Below are 16,681 nucleotides of genomic sequence, written 5' to 3'. Positions count from 1 at the left end.
ATCTCTCTCTTTTTCTGTTGTCTCCTTCGTGGCATGGTTACACATGAAGGAGGACGGGGAAATTTCAGCACATTCAGCTTCTCTCGGCCTTGGCATAGCGAGCTTCACCTGCAGAAATTTTCCTTTTTGCCGCACTTGTTACAAAACAAGAGGACGGCTCCTTGTAGGCTTTCCCCCCCTGAGAGTTTGAAAGTTTTAGTTTATATCTTTGTGCTGTATTCCTTTTGTTGAATATTAAATAAATAATTTTGGTCATAAAGTCCATGGCAGTGAACAGTCTTGCCTCTGCAAAGGGCTGTGTGTACAGTGCAGTTTTCTGCCTGTAGAGCTGAGATGCATTTTACATCTGCAGTCTACAGTTCCCTCCCTGAGCTGTTACAATGATGAGAGCTTCACTAGTGAAATACGAAAGCTGCATCATTCATTTATTTTTTTTGCAAAATAGCCAACTTTCATTGCTCTGTGATTAAAATGTAACGTCACAGAAAAATTACCCTAGTGGCCAAACATCATACTAAAAAAATCATACTAAACCAGTGGTGTCCAAACCTTTTCAAAGAGGGCCAGATTTGATGAAGTGAACAAAGTTGTTGAGCTTTTTAAAAGGATTTTGTCCAAAGTTGCAGAGCTTTTTTTAAGGATTAAAGTCGTTGGTGGACTTATTCCTTTGGGGGGGGGGACAGCTCTCCATTGATGCATTGGCTCCTGGGCAGAACAAATCAAACAGCAGGCGCTCCGGGGCTGCAACAGATTAATTTCTCAGAATTGCTTGGGGAGCGGGTGGATTAAATCAACCAGGGGGCTGGATTTGGCTCCCGGGCTGGACTTTGGACATGCCTGCACTAAACCATAGTTTGGTGTGACCAGAAGAAACTGGGATGAGGCTCAATGAACTTTGAGTTCGGAAGCTTCCATGCCTCCAAGCTGATTTATTCCAGAGTTTGTTGGTTCTGATGAAACTACAAACTGTGGTTAAGTAAAAGCTTCCAAACTCCTTCCAGCCACATAGGAAGGAAGAGTGAACTTGCACACTCACGGTTGACACATACACATTGCACTAAATTGTGGTTTAGCATGCTGCTGGAATATGGCCAGTCTGTAATTGCTTGTCATCTTTTCTTGCTGAATAAGGCTGATGTAACTTGAACAAAGCTTTGTTCCGAAAGATGTTTAATTCTTATAACAATATGGTTCAGGAAGAGTTCACCTATTCCTTTTTATTAATATGGAATTCAGGGAGCGATCACCTTTTTCTTTCTTGCATTCCAATGGATTTTTGTATTTCGTTGCTTTGTTAAATTCCTCACTTGCATGTGCTGTATGTGTTTTCCCAACAGGTGTGTGGCAAAACATTGCCTTGTGGTTATCATGCCTGTGAACAGATTTGTCATGCTGGCTCTTGTGGAGAATGTCCCCGATCTGGCAAAAGGAGTTGTCCATGTGGAAAGTCAAGTAAGAATGCGTTTCTTTTCTGCCCATCTAGCATGTATCCAGTTCACCAATATAGCTAAGCTTCCTAAAATCTAAACTGCATTCAAATACAAGTCAAAGTAATACAATAGCAGACTTTTGTTAAATTTAAAGTTTGCCCAGAATGAGGTTAGACACAAGACCTGCCTAGCTTAATTAAATTGGGCCCATTATATAAAAACTGTAACTCCTTTTCTTGACGTAAAGCCTTATTTTTCATGAAACGAGAGACAAAAATGTAGCTTTCATTTTTTCAATTGTGTATAATAAATGACAGAAGGTTTGCTGCTTTGTTTTGCCTTAGAATTTTCTTTACCGTGTACGGAGGATGTGCCTACATGTGGAGACAGTTGTGACAAAGCTCTTGACTGCGGGATTCATAGATGTTCCCAGCGCTGCCACCGAGGCCCCTGTGAAATCTGTAGACAGGTTAGTATTTCTCTTCCAGTTCGGTCACATGTTTTTGAATAACTTTCCATTATTTCAGGACTTCTGAAGGACTTTATCTCTAATGAGCTTCCTTGAGGCAGAGAAAATAAAGACATGTTTCTTCTTTTAGCTGTCCTCTGCTTTGTGTCCTCAACCAAAAAACAAGCTACCACATCCCCTAGCTTCTGTCCTTCAAATCTAGGGAATAGATAAAGTTCCTGTATTGCCTTGGATTTATGTGTGGGAACATGCTTAAATGTGGCCTGTTTTTATAGGCTTATCTGCTTTTTGTTGTGAGGATTCAAAATGTCCTTGCCTTAAACAATCCCATTGAAGAGTGTCCTTCAGAATAAGCTTGATGATTGTAACAACCGAGGCAGTAAAGGTAAACTTTCCCAAAGTCTGTCATCCGCTTGGATTGTTCTAAGAGGACATTGCGAGATTCCATTTTCTGCAGGCCCACTGGTAGCTGCTGCCCCTCTGCTTGCTCCTCTACCTCTTAAGTTTCCTTTTTCTGATGGTATAGGCTTGTATCATCATTTTGGCTGCTTCTCTACTGTCTCTTCTTAGGCCTAGCTCATACAAACAGATGAGAAGGTAAATAGTTTTCCTGAGGTCAGGTCAAATTAAGTTGTTGTTTCTATGAGGACGTGCCCCATCTTTTTGATTCTAGTTATTCCTAGTTATTCCCAGAAGCTCTAGCCTGTGAAAGAGTTTGTTTCCGGCCTCTTGTCACACAGCATGCTAGACTCTTCTATCCATTTCCACCATTGAATTCTTTTATATGCTACTTTCCCCCCTCCTGAATTCTAATCTGTGATGAGTTCTATGCATTATTTTGCTATGGAAATAATTTTAACATGCTGAACATACAACTCCTAGCTTTAGTTTTCCTCCATGTGTATCTTAACAGGAAGTTGAAAAGCAGTGCCGCTGTGGAAAGCACACAAAACAGATGCCCTGCCATAAGCCATACCTTTGTGAAACAAAGTGTGCCAAAATCCGAGACTGTCAAAAACACCAGTGCAAGAGGAAGGTGAGTAGGTATTGAGGATGCATCACCATCCTTTTGTAGCTAGAGTTATTTGGAAAAGTTTGGTTCAACTTCCAAAAATGCTTCTGTTTCTGAGACACACAGCCTGTAAGCATGTGGGAGCAGCTGAGAAAGCCACAGCGGTTTTCAGCTTGCAGTGGCCTGGCTTGTACATCACGCTAAGTGCAAACTATGGCTTACTGAGACCAGGCAAACATACTGGCTCAAGAGAGGAGCTTGCACCAGCTTCATTGCGCTGTACAGTGGTACCTTGGGTTACATACGCTTCAGGTTACAGACTCCACTAACCCAGAAAGAGTACCTCGGGTTAAGAACTTTGCTTCAGGATGAGAACAGAAATTGTGCTTCGGCGGCGCGGCAGCAGTGGAAGGCCCCATTAGCTAAAGTGGTGCTTCAGGTTAAGAACAGTTTCAGGTTAAGAACGGACCTCCAGAACGAATTAAGTACTTAACCTGAGGTACCACTGTGGTCCTTTGGACTCGGTTCAGCAGCTAAGTCAAGGTTTGACTTAAGGACATGGGTGGCGCTGTGGGTTAAACCACAGAGCCTAGGACTTGCCAATCAGAAGGTCAGCGGTTCGAATCCCCGCGACAGGGTGAGCTCCTGTTGCTCGGTCCCTGCTCCTGCCAACCTAGCAGTTCTAAAGCACGTCAAAGTGCAAGTAGATAAATAGGTACTGCTCTGGCGGGAAGGTAAACGGCATTTCCATGCGCTGCTCTGGTTCTCCAGAAGCAGCTTAGTCATGCTGGCCACATGACCCGGAAGCTGTACGCTGGCTCCCTCAGCCAGTAAAGCGAGATGAGCGCCGCAACCCCAGAGTCGGCCACGACTGGACCTCATGGTCAGAGGTCCCTTTACCTTTACCTTTACCACTGTAGTCCTTTGGACTCAGTTCATCAGCTAAGTCAAGGTTTGACTTAGCACATTGTCCAAACCCGCACTTGTGGTTAAGCTCTTTCCTCCTTAACCATGAGTTGTAGACAGTAACAAACCTTAGCTGTAACTCATGCTTATGGAGGCCCGAGCGTATAACACCTAGCTCAGGTTCGGACAACTGCTAAGCCAAACCTTGGCTTAGCTGCCATGCTGCGTTGAGCTAAATGGACAGGGAAGGAGCAAAGGGGTTGTCATCTCCTGCTTGGGAGCACACGTCAAATTGTGGTTTGGCTTAGCATTACTTGCGATCGTGGCCTGTGACGGCTGTTTTGCTGTTCTTTTATGGGGGGGGGGGAAATCCCCCACATACATTGGATTTCTTCGTTCTTCTGTATTGCCGCTCCACTCACAGAGAAAGAAATCGGGTTACAGTGGTACCTCGGGTTAAGTACTTTATTCGTTCTGGAGGTCCGTTCTTAACCTGAAACTGTTCTTAACCTGAAGCACCACTTTAGCCAATGGGGCTTCCCACTGCTGCCGCGCCGCCGGAGCACAATTTCTGTTCTCATCCTGAAGCAAAGTTCTTAACCCGAGGTCCTATTTCTGGGTTAGCGGAGTCTGTAACCTGAAGCACAAGTAACCCAAGGTCCCACTGTATTTAAGAATGGTCTAATTCAAAACTGATGGTCTTACAACACCTACACTGTGAAATACCTGCAGAAGCTGGCAGCAGTGGCGTAGCGTGGGGGGTGCAGGGGGGGCCGGCCGCACCGGGCGCAACATCTGGGGGTTAGGGTTAGGGGGTGCAAATCCACAGGTTAGGGGGCGCAAATCCACGGGTTAGGGGGCGCAAATCCACGGGTTAGGGGGCGCAAATTACTTGCCTTGCCCCGGGTGCTGACAACCCACGCTACGCCACTGGGTGGCAGTAGCGATTCTTAGTGGACTAGCTTGTTGGAGCAGTCAGAGAAAAGAAATATTCTAGTTCTCTGATACGTATGATCTTCCTTCAGGCGGAGATGAAATAGCTTTCAAAAGCTTAAAGGAACAAGGGGGTGGGGAATAATGAAGAAGAGAAGTATGTTCTTTCTAAGTACTGAATGAATTTAGTAGTTCAAATCCAATAATCCAATATACAGGAGAAACTTGAAGGGTGAAGTAGTTGGTGCTGGAAAGCTTTATTTGCTGGACCATTTCTTTTTATATTCCATTTATTCCCATCCCCTTTCCCTGGAGCATTTTCCTTACTCATTTATTTCATTTACAGTATTTGTATCCTTCTCCATGATAGTGCTCTCTGGATGGCTCACAAGAAAACATTTAACACTGGTCTCTCATTGGTCCTTAACTCTGTCTTGTCCTTGTTGTATTTAAGAGTTGTCTTCATTTTTTCCTTTTTTTTTTTTTACTCCCAACCTTTTTCAGATGAACCGTTTTACTGAGCTTTGTTAGCTTGTCCCTCCCCTTGTCTTTTATGTGTCTGAGATTACAGGTTTTTGAAGAAGAACTGTTTTTAGAGGTAGAAAGGAAGCTGATTAACTCAAATGTATTCAAGGTAACATGCAAAATATAATTGCAGTTTCATCAAAACCGTGCTAAAACAGGTGCTTAGTTGTAGGTGCTATAAAATAGCAAAGTCTTCATTTTGGGCCAAGAATAGAAAGAAATGTGGTGAAACAGTTAAGAGAGATTCAGCTGTATATAGCAGTGTGCTTTGTGTTAGGGCCAAACTAAAGAGGTTTTTCAAAAGCAAGCAGGAGGTGATGGCGCTGAGACTGAAAATCCCCTGTTTGAAGGTGCTGTAGGTGCTAGTGAGGTAGAATTGTTGAAGCAGATTAGTAGATCTGCATGTAGAATCTGTGAGGTCTTTTTGGAGTACAGTGGTACCTCGGCTTACAGACGCTCCAGGTTACAAACTCAGCTAACCCAGAAATAGTACCTCGGGTTAAGAACTTTGCTTCAGGATGAGAACAGAAATCGCACAGCAGCAGTGCAGCAGTGCAGCAGTGGTACTTCAGGTTAAGAACAGTTTCAGGTTAAGAACAGACCTCCCAAACGAATTAAGTTCTTAACCCGAGGTACCACTGTACAATATACACAGGTCAAACAAAATGCTTAACAATAATACTTAGCCCTCAGATTGTTGAGGTTCTTGACATGAATCACCTTGGTAATATTTGCAACACTCTTGTGATGTAACTCAGTGTTTCCACCATAATGAAGTTATGGAGCTCGAGTTGAAATAATAGTAGCTCAAAACCATCTGGCTCAGTGTTTCCCAAACTTGGGACTTCAGCTGTTTTCAGACTACGATTCCCATCATCTCTGACCACTGGTGTTGCTAGCTAGGGACAATGGGAATTGTAGTCCAAAAACAGCTGGGAAACAATGACTAGCTAGTTATTAGCCCAGGCAAGATTTGGACTATCCAGCTTTATGCTTTTAGCTTCTGCTTGCCACCTGCCCTTACTTGGGAGTCCCCTATCAGTTTCTTGTCAGAAAATTGTTATCCCTGCTTTCAAATGGACAAACACTCCATCTTCCTGCGTGAAACTGCTGAAATGCTTTAAAATGGCAAAGGATATTCTGAAGGCGCTTCCTTAAGAAAGGGACATCTCAACATGTTTATTTTTCTTTGACACTTTATCATTTTAAAAACAAACCGTTAATGGTTTTCTTACACTTTGTGTGCTTACTCATTGGGGCTCACTCCCAATAATTCATAGGCTTGCCACTTTAGCTAAAGTTTCTGTACTTCAAAACACTTGCGTGTGTGTTTCAGTGTTGTTCTGGAAATTGCCCACCGTGTGATCAAGCATGTGGACGAACTTTAGGATGTCGGAATCACAAGTGTCCTTCGGTGTGTCACAGAGGTAGGACTGAGCAGGCAATCTTGCTTGTAGTCTTTCATCCTGAATGGTACTTTAAACTTTATGTAGTTGAGTCTTTGTTGGTAATTGTTATAAAAAGGAATATTGTAATCTCTGATTACAGCCAATAGCTTTAATGTTGTTCAAATCATAGCATTTCTGAACCTATATATATATTTGAGGGTCCAATCCAGGACATTAATGTTTTTTCATAAAAACAGAGTGTAATGTGTTGATTAGCACTAGTCATGGTGGTAGAAATTATACCTTGAATTAAATAATCAGTTGTTACTCTTTGGCTTCTTGAGCACTTGAACTGTTTGGGGATGAATAAGTTGTCCACTTCTGTCTAAAGTGTGATAAAAAAATCTTTTTATTTGCTATATATGCTTTATCAGTTCTACCCACTCCATATTTTTCATATTATGAAAGGATATTCATATTTGTTCCGACATACTCAAATACAAATGTTGAGCCTTTGTGTGGGCAAGGGAAATGTTTGCATCCTTGCAGTGTAATTTCTTTTCTTTTTTTAAAAAAATGGCTTCTTATAAATGTCAGAAATCTGATGCTCACTTCTGACCTTTCAGAAAGCAGAGAAAGGCATTAACTCTTTTGACATTCAAAACAGATTCGGGGAACATAAGTAGCATGTTCTCTGGGTGGAGTTTGTCCAGATCGATGCCTCCTGAATTCATAATACCATTGTTAATTTTAATCGTACTAAATGGATAACTTCTTATTTGGATCCAGGTAATTAATTGCAAAGTAGTTTTGCTGTTGTAGATTGCATCTAAAAATGTGTTAAGTTTTTCCAAGGTTGGCTACTTGTATTGCTTGTCTTCAATGTAGGTAGCTGCTATCCATGTCCCGAGACTGTAGATGTGAAGTGCAATTGCGGCAAAACTGCTCTCAAAGTGCCATGTGGTAGAGAACGTACCACCAAGGCTCCTAAGTGCAAGGAGCCATGCAGGTTAGCAAATAGCAATCTAATGCAAATAATTTTTTACTCCCCCTGAATATCAGACCACCATGTGATACCGCAAACCGCTTTGAAAGTCCCCTAGCTGTTGAAACTAGTGTTGGAAACGGTTTAATTCTGTAATGGCATAATTAGGTCTTTTGAGATTATTGGCTTCTCAGCAGGTGGAGCTACATTAATACAGTTTAGTGTTTTGAAAGAAGTATGCAGTGCACTGTAAGACTGCCACTTGCAACTCTTGAGAGGCGTTTCAAAGGCTGGTGTTGCCATAGGAAGGTGCTGCTTTGAGTTCCAAATAGTTTTACAAGAGCAGTAGAACTTGAAGCAAGCTTCTCTTAGTATCTTGCAGCACAGTGGGGTGGGCGTTGGGGTGTCAAGGTCGGCTTCCTTTGTAGTGGAGAGGGAGCAATTGAATTTAAAGCTTTCATAATAATATGCTTATTTACAGTTATACAGGTTGAGCAGGAAGTGGTATGGTAGCTACACAAGTAAGGCTGTTAGTCCGAAAGCTGAATTATTCCCGTAGTAATAGCAGCACCCCTAAAGTTCCAGGGCACCTTATTCATTCCAGCTCTGAAAAACCACCAGTGTAAAGAATCTACATTGGCTCCCAGTTTGTTTACGAGCACAATTCAAAGTTTTGGTATTGACCTTTAGAGCCCTAGGTGGCCTCGGCCTTGTATACTTGAAGGAGCGTCTTCTTGACTGTTTCCTCACTGTGAGACTTTAAGCTACAGGGAACCAGGCAGAGAGCCTTCTTGGTAGTGGCGCCCTCCCTGTGGAACACCCTTCCATCCGATGTCAAGGAGATAAGCAGCTATTTAACTTTCAGAAGACATCTGAAGGCAGCCCTGTTCAGGGAAGTTTTTAATGGTTGATGCTTTATTGTGTTTTTAATATTTTGTTGGGAGCCGCCCAGAGTGGCTGGAGCAACCCAGTCAGATGGATGGCATATAAATAATGAAATTATTATGATTATGATTATTTGTCCAAATTCAAGCATTCTCTTGGGGCACAACGTTATGTGGCTATAGTGTCAACGCTAAAGCCACACCAAGACTACATAAGAGAACATGCCTATAGCAATAGGGAAAACATCAATTTGAACTGTTTGATGCTAATATAATCCAAGCTGTCAAAAGCAAGCCCCGAAATGAACTTTGTACTGCTTCTGAGAGAGGGCTTTATTAGTATCTGGGAGAAGTCATCTTCATAACTGTAGTAAAGACTCAATAAGAGCTACCCTCTCACAGACTTGGCATCCATGCATTAAAAGTGCATCCTTGACTGGATGCTCCAGCTCATGTGATTTAATAGAGTGGGCAAGCTACCAAGCATGTTTGAATCTGTCCCAACAAATCCTACACTTAGTTGAAAACATGGTTGTAAGTTTAAAGCTTGCTAAATATAACTGTTTTCATTTTAAAACAATTGAGAAGCGGTGTGTTTTGTCTGTTGCTTTCTTTTATTTTCATTTGTTTTCTTTAAGTAATCTGTAGTGAAATACGATTGCCATTGTCAGAAGAGAGAGTTTCTTTGCTGGCTGCTGTTTACCACGTAGGCTAGGTTTCACCTAGTCCCTGCTATAGCCTCTGCGGTTCTCTAAGATTCGTTCTCCTGCTGCTGTTCTGGATGCTACTGCCTCCTAAGCCAGAAATTAGTTATTTTTCTCCCGCTAGAAACGAGTTATTTTCATAGTGAGGTTACTTGATTATGAATGTTACGAAACCATTTTTTTTAAAATTTGGTTTTCTCTGGAGATAATATGGTTAGTGATATGCTTATATATCTTTTTGTTCCATCATGACTGGAGCATAACACGTTTGGAAAAGGAAGCAGCTGTGTATATGACTGTTGTAAACATCTTAGAGCTCTTTTGTTCTAGTAAGTTGTTTTGTTAAATAAATGACTGTAAACCAGTTTTTGTAGCAATTATTGACAGTTCCTGTTTTCATTTTAGGCAGCCACCTACCTGCCATCATGCTGCTCGAGAGAAACACAGCTGCCACTTCGGCCCTTGTCCTCCTTGCCGCCAGCCCTGCAAGAAAACCTTTGAGAAGTGTGGTCACTCCTGCCCTGCTCCTTGCCATGATGAAGCACTTGTAAAACAGACTGGTTTGGTGAGAGAACCATGTGATTGCTCCCCGTAGCAGTGTCACCACTTTCAGGGAGAAGTGTGCTGATTCCACAGGAATCAGTCAGTTGGTATAGCTCAGCTGGTAGAGCAAGAGACTGTTAATCTCAGGGTCAGAGGTTCAAGCCCCACTTTGGGCAAAAGATTCCTGCATTGCAAGGTGCTTGGACTAGATGATCCTCGCTGTCCCTTCCAACTCTATGATTCTGTGATTATTCCTTTCCATATAATCTTCCCACTTGAGATGTTGCTGGAACCCCTCCAAAAGTGACAGCCTCTCAGGGGCTGGACTGAGGAGGAATTGTGGGAGCCCCCCCCCTTTCTGAACCTTCCCAAGGGCAGGAGGACAGTATTGATTTAGAACAGTGGTTTGCAGAGGGGCATAGTCCAGAGGGAAAAACCTGGGTGAGGAACAGCTAGAAGAGGAAACACCAGGAGAGGGACAGCTGGCAGATTCAGTGTCCTTGGACAGCTTTCCTGACCCCCCTTTGCCTAAGACTAGATGGGCTTTGAGAGTGATAGAACAGAGAGCACAGAGGCAACAAGCTCAGATTACCAGATGTAGGAATGATGTAGAAAAATGGGGACGGAGGGGGTGAACCTTAACTGGGAGCAACACCATTTCTGGAGAGAGATGCATTCCTTTGTCTCTTGCTGTGATTGTTAAAGAAACTAACTGGTAAGAATGCTCCTTTTGTTTGATCTGCTTATTTACTGCCTGACACAGCCCTACTGCTGTCATTAAGAACTGGTGATTGGTTTTCACAACTTTAATGGTTGTGGTGCGTTGAGTTCTAATAAGTAAAGGATGTTTGTTGAGATAGGGGGTAGGAGTAACCCTAGACCATGGTTAGCTTTTATAGGCATGGTTAGCTTTTATAATATGTGCTGTATAACAACAAATTTCTTTCATCCCAGCATCAGCCAGCAGGTCCTTGGGAACAGTCAGCTGAGCCTACATTTATTCAGACAGCATTGCCTTGCCCTCCATGTCAAGTCCCTATTCCAACGTGAGTATGAAAATATGCTTTGAAATGACATATTTCTATGTGTTCAGGTGGCATGGCCCTGTGCTGTGACTTACTATTATGCATTTTCTTTAAAGCTATTTCCAGAGGTAAAGCCAGATCAGTTGAAAAGACTATAAACAGTTGGAGATCCGTAGTCTAGTACAGTCATACCTTGGTTTTCAAATAGCTTAGTTCTCGAACGTTTTGGCTTCCAAATGCCACAAACCCGGAAGTGACTGTTCTGGTTTGCAAACTATTTTTGGAAGACAAATGTCCAATGGGGCAGCTTCCGATTGGCTGCAGGAGCTTCCTGCAGCCAATCGGAAGCCACATTTTGGTTTCTGAAAGTTTTGGAAGTTGAACAGACTTCTGGAATGGATTTTGTTCGACTTGCAAGGTATGACTGTACATGTTTGGCTGTCAGCTGCAAAATTTGCTCACGGTAATCCAGCAGAGTTTGTGTTAACTTGGTGGAGCTTGCGCAGAAGAATGTCCCAGTGGATTGTGCCTGTCTGAGAGTGCCTAAGTTGTGTGCAAAGTTCAGCATTACTGGACTTTGCCCACAACCTGTGAATTGCATTTGTTGCATATTTATACACACAAAGTATATCTGAGAGTTTCCTATTCACTTAACAAAAGAGAGTACCACTCCAACAGCTCGCTTGTCTGTCTGATAGCTACAATAGATATATTTTTATTACGTTTATCGTACCTTTCTTCCGTTAGATATCCCAAGGGAGCCCGCATGTGGTTCCCAGATGGTCACTCATCCAGATACTGACCAGAGTTGGATCTGCTTAGCTACAGCATCATGGTGGCCTCCTTTGCCTTTAAACCATACTGTGTCAGATCCCCCCCCCCCCCGCAACCCTGGCCAATCCTTCATCTGTCTATGTAGCATGCCAGGGACAAGTAGACTAAGTAAATAAATAAGAATTTTCTAAATTTCTCAGATGTACTTGCACCTGAGGGAGTTGGGGAGAGAAAATTACAATACTGGAGCCTGCCACCATGTAATGAGTTTGGGTGTGAAATAAGACCCTGTTGTGCTTCCAGTGACATAACTGGGAGCTCATACTTGGTTATCGAGAGACCACCTTCCAGGGTTTTTTTGGGGGTTGGAGTGGGGAGCCCAGTTATGAATGTAACTGGGTCAACCATCACTACGTACAATTTACTTAGTGCTGTAAAAGCTATTGCTCACTGTTAGAAGAAAATACATCTTTTCTTTCAATTGACATTGTAACAAATGGCCACATTCTGATGGCCATACTTGCAGCTTCTAATTGGCCAATGAATTTCAGGTGGTTGATTAATTGAGGGAATGGTATTCAAATTGTTTGACCTTATATTTATTTCCTTTATTTTGTTCTTGTGTATTTACAGGCAATGCCTTGGGAAACATGAGGTGAGTTATAAAAACTGTAATATTTCAGAGTAAATCTGAAAAATGCATAATTTGGTTTTAATTGGAGGTTTCGAAATGAAGCCTTTGCGTTTGCCATGAGGTTCGTTTGCAAATGGAAGTATTCTGCTTTCCCCCTTGAAAGCGACAAATTGTTTTGTCATTTGAGATCTGCTGGGATTTCTATCAAGACTATTGCAAAATTGTTTTAGGAAATTTATAAGAGTGAACTACTCATTAACCTTGATGAAACTTTAAACTTTTGACATCGCGTTTCAAGAAATGTGGAATGCTGGCAAAATGCTCTTCTGTTCGTGTTTACTGGGATGATTTAGGATGAGCTCTGGTTTTATAGCGCTTGCTATTTTATGGCTTTTCCAAAATGTTTGGAAATGTTTAAACGATCTCTTCTCATGCAGTTTATATCGCTGGCCTGATACGTTCTGTGGCTGTTTGAGGAACATCTGCAAAATATGTTTTGTAAATTGATATTAACTATCACCTACGCTAGTATGATGCCTAAAGTGGAATATGAGAGCTCGAATTGTAAGGCAGGGATGTTATGACTTTCAGCTGAACGTTACAGTGAGGCCCTGTGGTGATCTGAGAGCTTTGTCTGAAGTTATTTTAACATTTGGTAGTATAAATGAAAACAAGCATGAACACTGTCTTGAATTAAGCAATGGTAATAATTTTCTATGGGAAGTTACAAAACAATGAAGATCTGAGTGGATTTATGGTTTTTGTGCAGAGGAGAAGTGACTTGACCATTTAGGCACAACAAATCCATTAGAAAAATAATAATTTGGGGGGAAATCTATACTTTTTCATTGTTAACGTAGAGATGGTATCAAGTTTGAACCATGACTTATTCTGATGTGGTGATAGCTACTGAAGCCTAAAAATGTGTGTACATAAATGAAATTTCTTGAGGCAACTTTATAAAAGTGCAACTAATTTTTTAAGTATATTTTGTTAACTTAAGTTCTTTCAGTAGTTAACATAAAAATGGTTAAAGTACAATATGCGCGGTAAAAGAAAAATTAACAGTATAAAACCAATTTCAGCAGTAAAATTAAATATAAACAGGTCTTAACTTTAAAAAGGCCGAAACCTCAGAATGGTTGAGCTAAAATGAAAATCTGGTCCCTTTTTGAAATGCATTTATGTGATGAGAATGAGATTGACAGGCTTTTGTTCTGGTGAAGTAGTCGTTATTGGCTTCTGCACAATGCAGTTTGTGCAAGCCAGGTGAGCTAGCCTATATGAATGTAAGATTGAGTTTCAGCTAAACCATAATTGTGATAAAAAAAGTGAGGACTTCACTAAAACATCGCCGTATATCCTCCTTCCTAATGGAGCTTCCCGTTCAGGGTTCCAGCCAGGTATTTCCTCTGATCAGGACATCCCACTCTTTTCTCACCCTGATTAATCACATGATTAATGGATTGTGTAAGGGTTGTTGTTTTGTTCTTCTCTGTCCCCTCCCATCCCCCATCCCCCTCCCTAAAAATGTGTGTGCTATGTTTGTGCAAGCCTTAAGGTTCTTCCCAAGCATGCTGATATTTCCCTTTTGTTTTTAGTTGCCTGATTTTGGCCACAGTGCCGGCAGCTCTCTCAACCTCAATTAGTTGTTAGGAGGAGTGATTTATTAGACTTCCAAGTAGTCCAGTGTAACAGAAATGAATTTAAGTGAACTCTTTAACAGTTATGCACAATTGTACAGTCTTTTGACCAGTGGACCATGTGATTTCAGATGACTTGGGGAAATTTAGAAAACTGAAAGTTTATTTAATACAAACTAGTATTGGCTTAGGCAGTAGATTTCCTCAATCTCTACTGGAAGTGAATTCAGGAACGCCATGTGGCTATAACATCTTCTAAAATCATGTGTTAGATTTCATCAGCTAATGTGTAGGACTCAAACAAAACATTTATCCTCTTGTGCTTTGTTCAAGTCATGTAATACTCCATGCTTTGAAACAAATGCTTAGATGGAACAGTCTGAAAGTAATTGACCGGCCACTTAGAAGGCTAGTATTCTAAATGTCACGTTAGTGGGTCTGCAAGTGTTGTAATCTACATTGGTCCGCTACAGAGAATACTATTTGTGTACAAGCTCATCTTCAAACAAGTGTGGGTGGATTGATATGGACCTACTAGTCTTGTCATATTATCCCATTCATGTGGAGAAAGTCAAGGTAGCTGTGTTGACTCACGAGACAGATGTCAAAATCTGTGTTAGGGCAATGTGTTTATTAGGCAGACAATATAATGTAAACTTTCAAGTTCTCCAGAATTTTTCATTGGGATAGATGGTAAACAGATTGAGACAAGGGAGGAAAAAGTTGGCTGTTGATGGAGTCTGCATCTGAAAATAGTCTTAAAATGGACGATGGGAGGAGGCAGCAGGCTCTGTTAGGTATAAGGCAGGGTTCAGGTTGCACTTGCGGATGTTTTGAAGAAGGAACATCCATCCATATTAGAGAATATAATATTCAGCTGTTACTCAGATCTGTCTCCATCCTTAGGTGAAACTTACACCTTTCTTACTCCTATTTTTCTCCTACCAAAGAACCTGTGTGTTTCACCTGACTCAAGCTATCTTGATGTCATTTTAACTACTACAACAGTAGCTTCCTATGGATGCCATGAATACTAACAGTAACATTTGATTCAGTGCATTTTGATTACATGATTATAATTCTTTATGGGTCACTTTGCTATCATATTGAAATTACTATCAATTCTAATGTTCTGTAAATGCATGTGATTGATTTTCCTCTTTGGCATAAATTGCACCTCTTAGGATGCTGGTTTATAACGTCTTCATTTTCCGGTTTCTAAGAATGCAAAGGAAGCATACCAATTTTAATTATCGGCCTATAAGCCAGTAATGAAATTACCAAATCATAAATGCTGCCAGAGGGGGTGCTTTGCTTCCATGGTGATTGCTTTTAATTTGGATTTGGTCAAAAACCCAATTTCTCATAGATGTATAATAGTGTGCATATTAACTTAGTGGGGTTTGACTAACTTATTTTCTAAGTTTATACTTTTAAAAATGCAGATTTTTAAAAAGCCCTTCTTGGTACAAGGGAAAGAAATGAGTTGTATATTTCTTAGCTAGATAGCCTCAGACTACTTTCTTGTTCAATGTTGTTTACATTTCTTGGCACAGGGTGTGGCCTTTCATTTTTATTCCAGACTTCAGCAAGAAACTTCATGTTTTTTTAATTACTTTTCTGTTACACAAACATACAAACAAGAAGGAGAAGACATAACATGCAGTGCAGACCATATTGGCAATTGCAATGTTTTGAAAAAGTTTAACATCAAATACGTAGCTGTGGTTGACTCATCTGTGTCAGTTATTCCAGTGTAAATATAGATATACATAAGGGAATCTGGGAACTTTTATAAAATCAGGGGAAGTTTGCACAGCCTTGAAATGACTTATCATTCTAGATGGTGATTTACAGCTAATTTGTCACTAGAGCCAAGTAATGCTAAACTGCAACCTCTGTGTTTCTTTACATTGCACATTCTTCCTTCTTTTGTCTTTTGGTTCTGTTACAATCCTTCTCCAAAAGTGTGTGAACTTTTTCACTGCCATCTTGAGTGAAGCCTTCATCTCCCTCCTCCTCTTTCTCTCTCTTTCTCCTACTAAGGCTTAAAATGAGCACTCGTCTGGATAATAGAAATAAGCTTATTTTGTATCTTCTGATTTCTCATCTCCATCCTCTTTAACACCTGTTCTACCTTCTGTTGTTCATATTCCTTTTTCTGGTCGTGATTTTGATGTGCTGCCTTTTGCTGCTCCCTCTTTTCCATTGCTTGTCTTTTCCTTCAGTGAGTTCACATTTTCAAGACATTACATTTCTTCTTCCCTGCTTCTGTTTTGCTGGGACATCACCAGTATTTCAAGCAGGGATAACCAACATGGTGCCCTTCAGATGTTGCTGAATTCCAGCTCTCATCAGCCCCAGCCGGCGTGACCAGTATTCAAGGATGATGGGAGTTGTAGTCTTTATGCAGAAATGGGTGCCAAAACTGTAGCCGCCCTTGTCCATTTCAAAAAACAAAAAACTACACTTCAGTAGCATGCTTTCTAGTTTGCATAAATTATCCCCCATTCCTTAACACTTGTGTTGTAATATCATGCTGAAATGCCATTAATTCCACATCTTTTCAGAACAATTTGCTGGCACAGTAAATTTCAATGTTAGGCTGTAAACATTCCAGTAGAAGTCATTTTTTATACTGCTTTCTCATTATACTAGGGTTATTCTTGCTATCCTGCTGCTAATATAGAGCCAGGCTTTTTGTTCGTTAGCTGAAAAGCTATTCTGAGTGATGTTTTAATTCAAACTTCTGACCGTGTTCCAGGATGCTGACTCCAATATGTTGTTGCAGCCAATGTGTGGCTATTGCAAAAAACAGTAGTGTTA

At 41.1% G+C, this 16,681-nt stretch overlaps 1 protein-coding gene across 5 annotated transcripts in view; it reads left to right on the top strand.

Moving 5' to 3' along the window:
- NFXL1 (nuclear transcription factor, X-box binding like 1) overlaps positions 1-16,681 on the top strand; it is a 73,283-nt gene that overhangs the window by 29,225 nt on the left and 27,377 nt on the right. For all 5 annotated transcript variants that reach the window (XM_082238099.1, XM_082238100.1, XM_082238098.1 and 2 more), the window contains 8 exons: positions 1,338-1,452; positions 1,775-1,899; positions 2,813-2,935; positions 6,612-6,702; positions 7,552-7,672; positions 9,642-9,801; positions 10,734-10,825; positions 12,212-12,233. In XM_082238099.1, coding sequence (XP_082094225.1) covers positions 1,338-1,452; positions 1,775-1,899; positions 2,813-2,935; positions 6,612-6,702; positions 7,552-7,672; positions 9,642-9,801; positions 10,734-10,825; positions 12,212-12,233 — 849 coding nt within the window. The remainder of the gene's footprint in view (positions 1-1,337; positions 1,453-1,774; positions 1,900-2,812; positions 2,936-6,611; positions 6,703-7,551; positions 7,673-9,641; positions 9,802-10,733; positions 10,826-12,211; positions 12,234-16,681) is intronic.

The sequence above is a fragment of the Podarcis vaucheri genome (genome assembly GCF_965113315.1).
Source record: "Podarcis vaucheri genome assembly, chromosome: 9".
NCBI lineage: Eukaryota > Metazoa > Chordata > Lepidosauria > Squamata > Lacertidae > Podarcis > Podarcis vaucheri.
The sequence above is the reverse complement of the archived record's forward strand: the minus strand, read 5'-3'. Positions and strand labels throughout refer to the sequence as shown.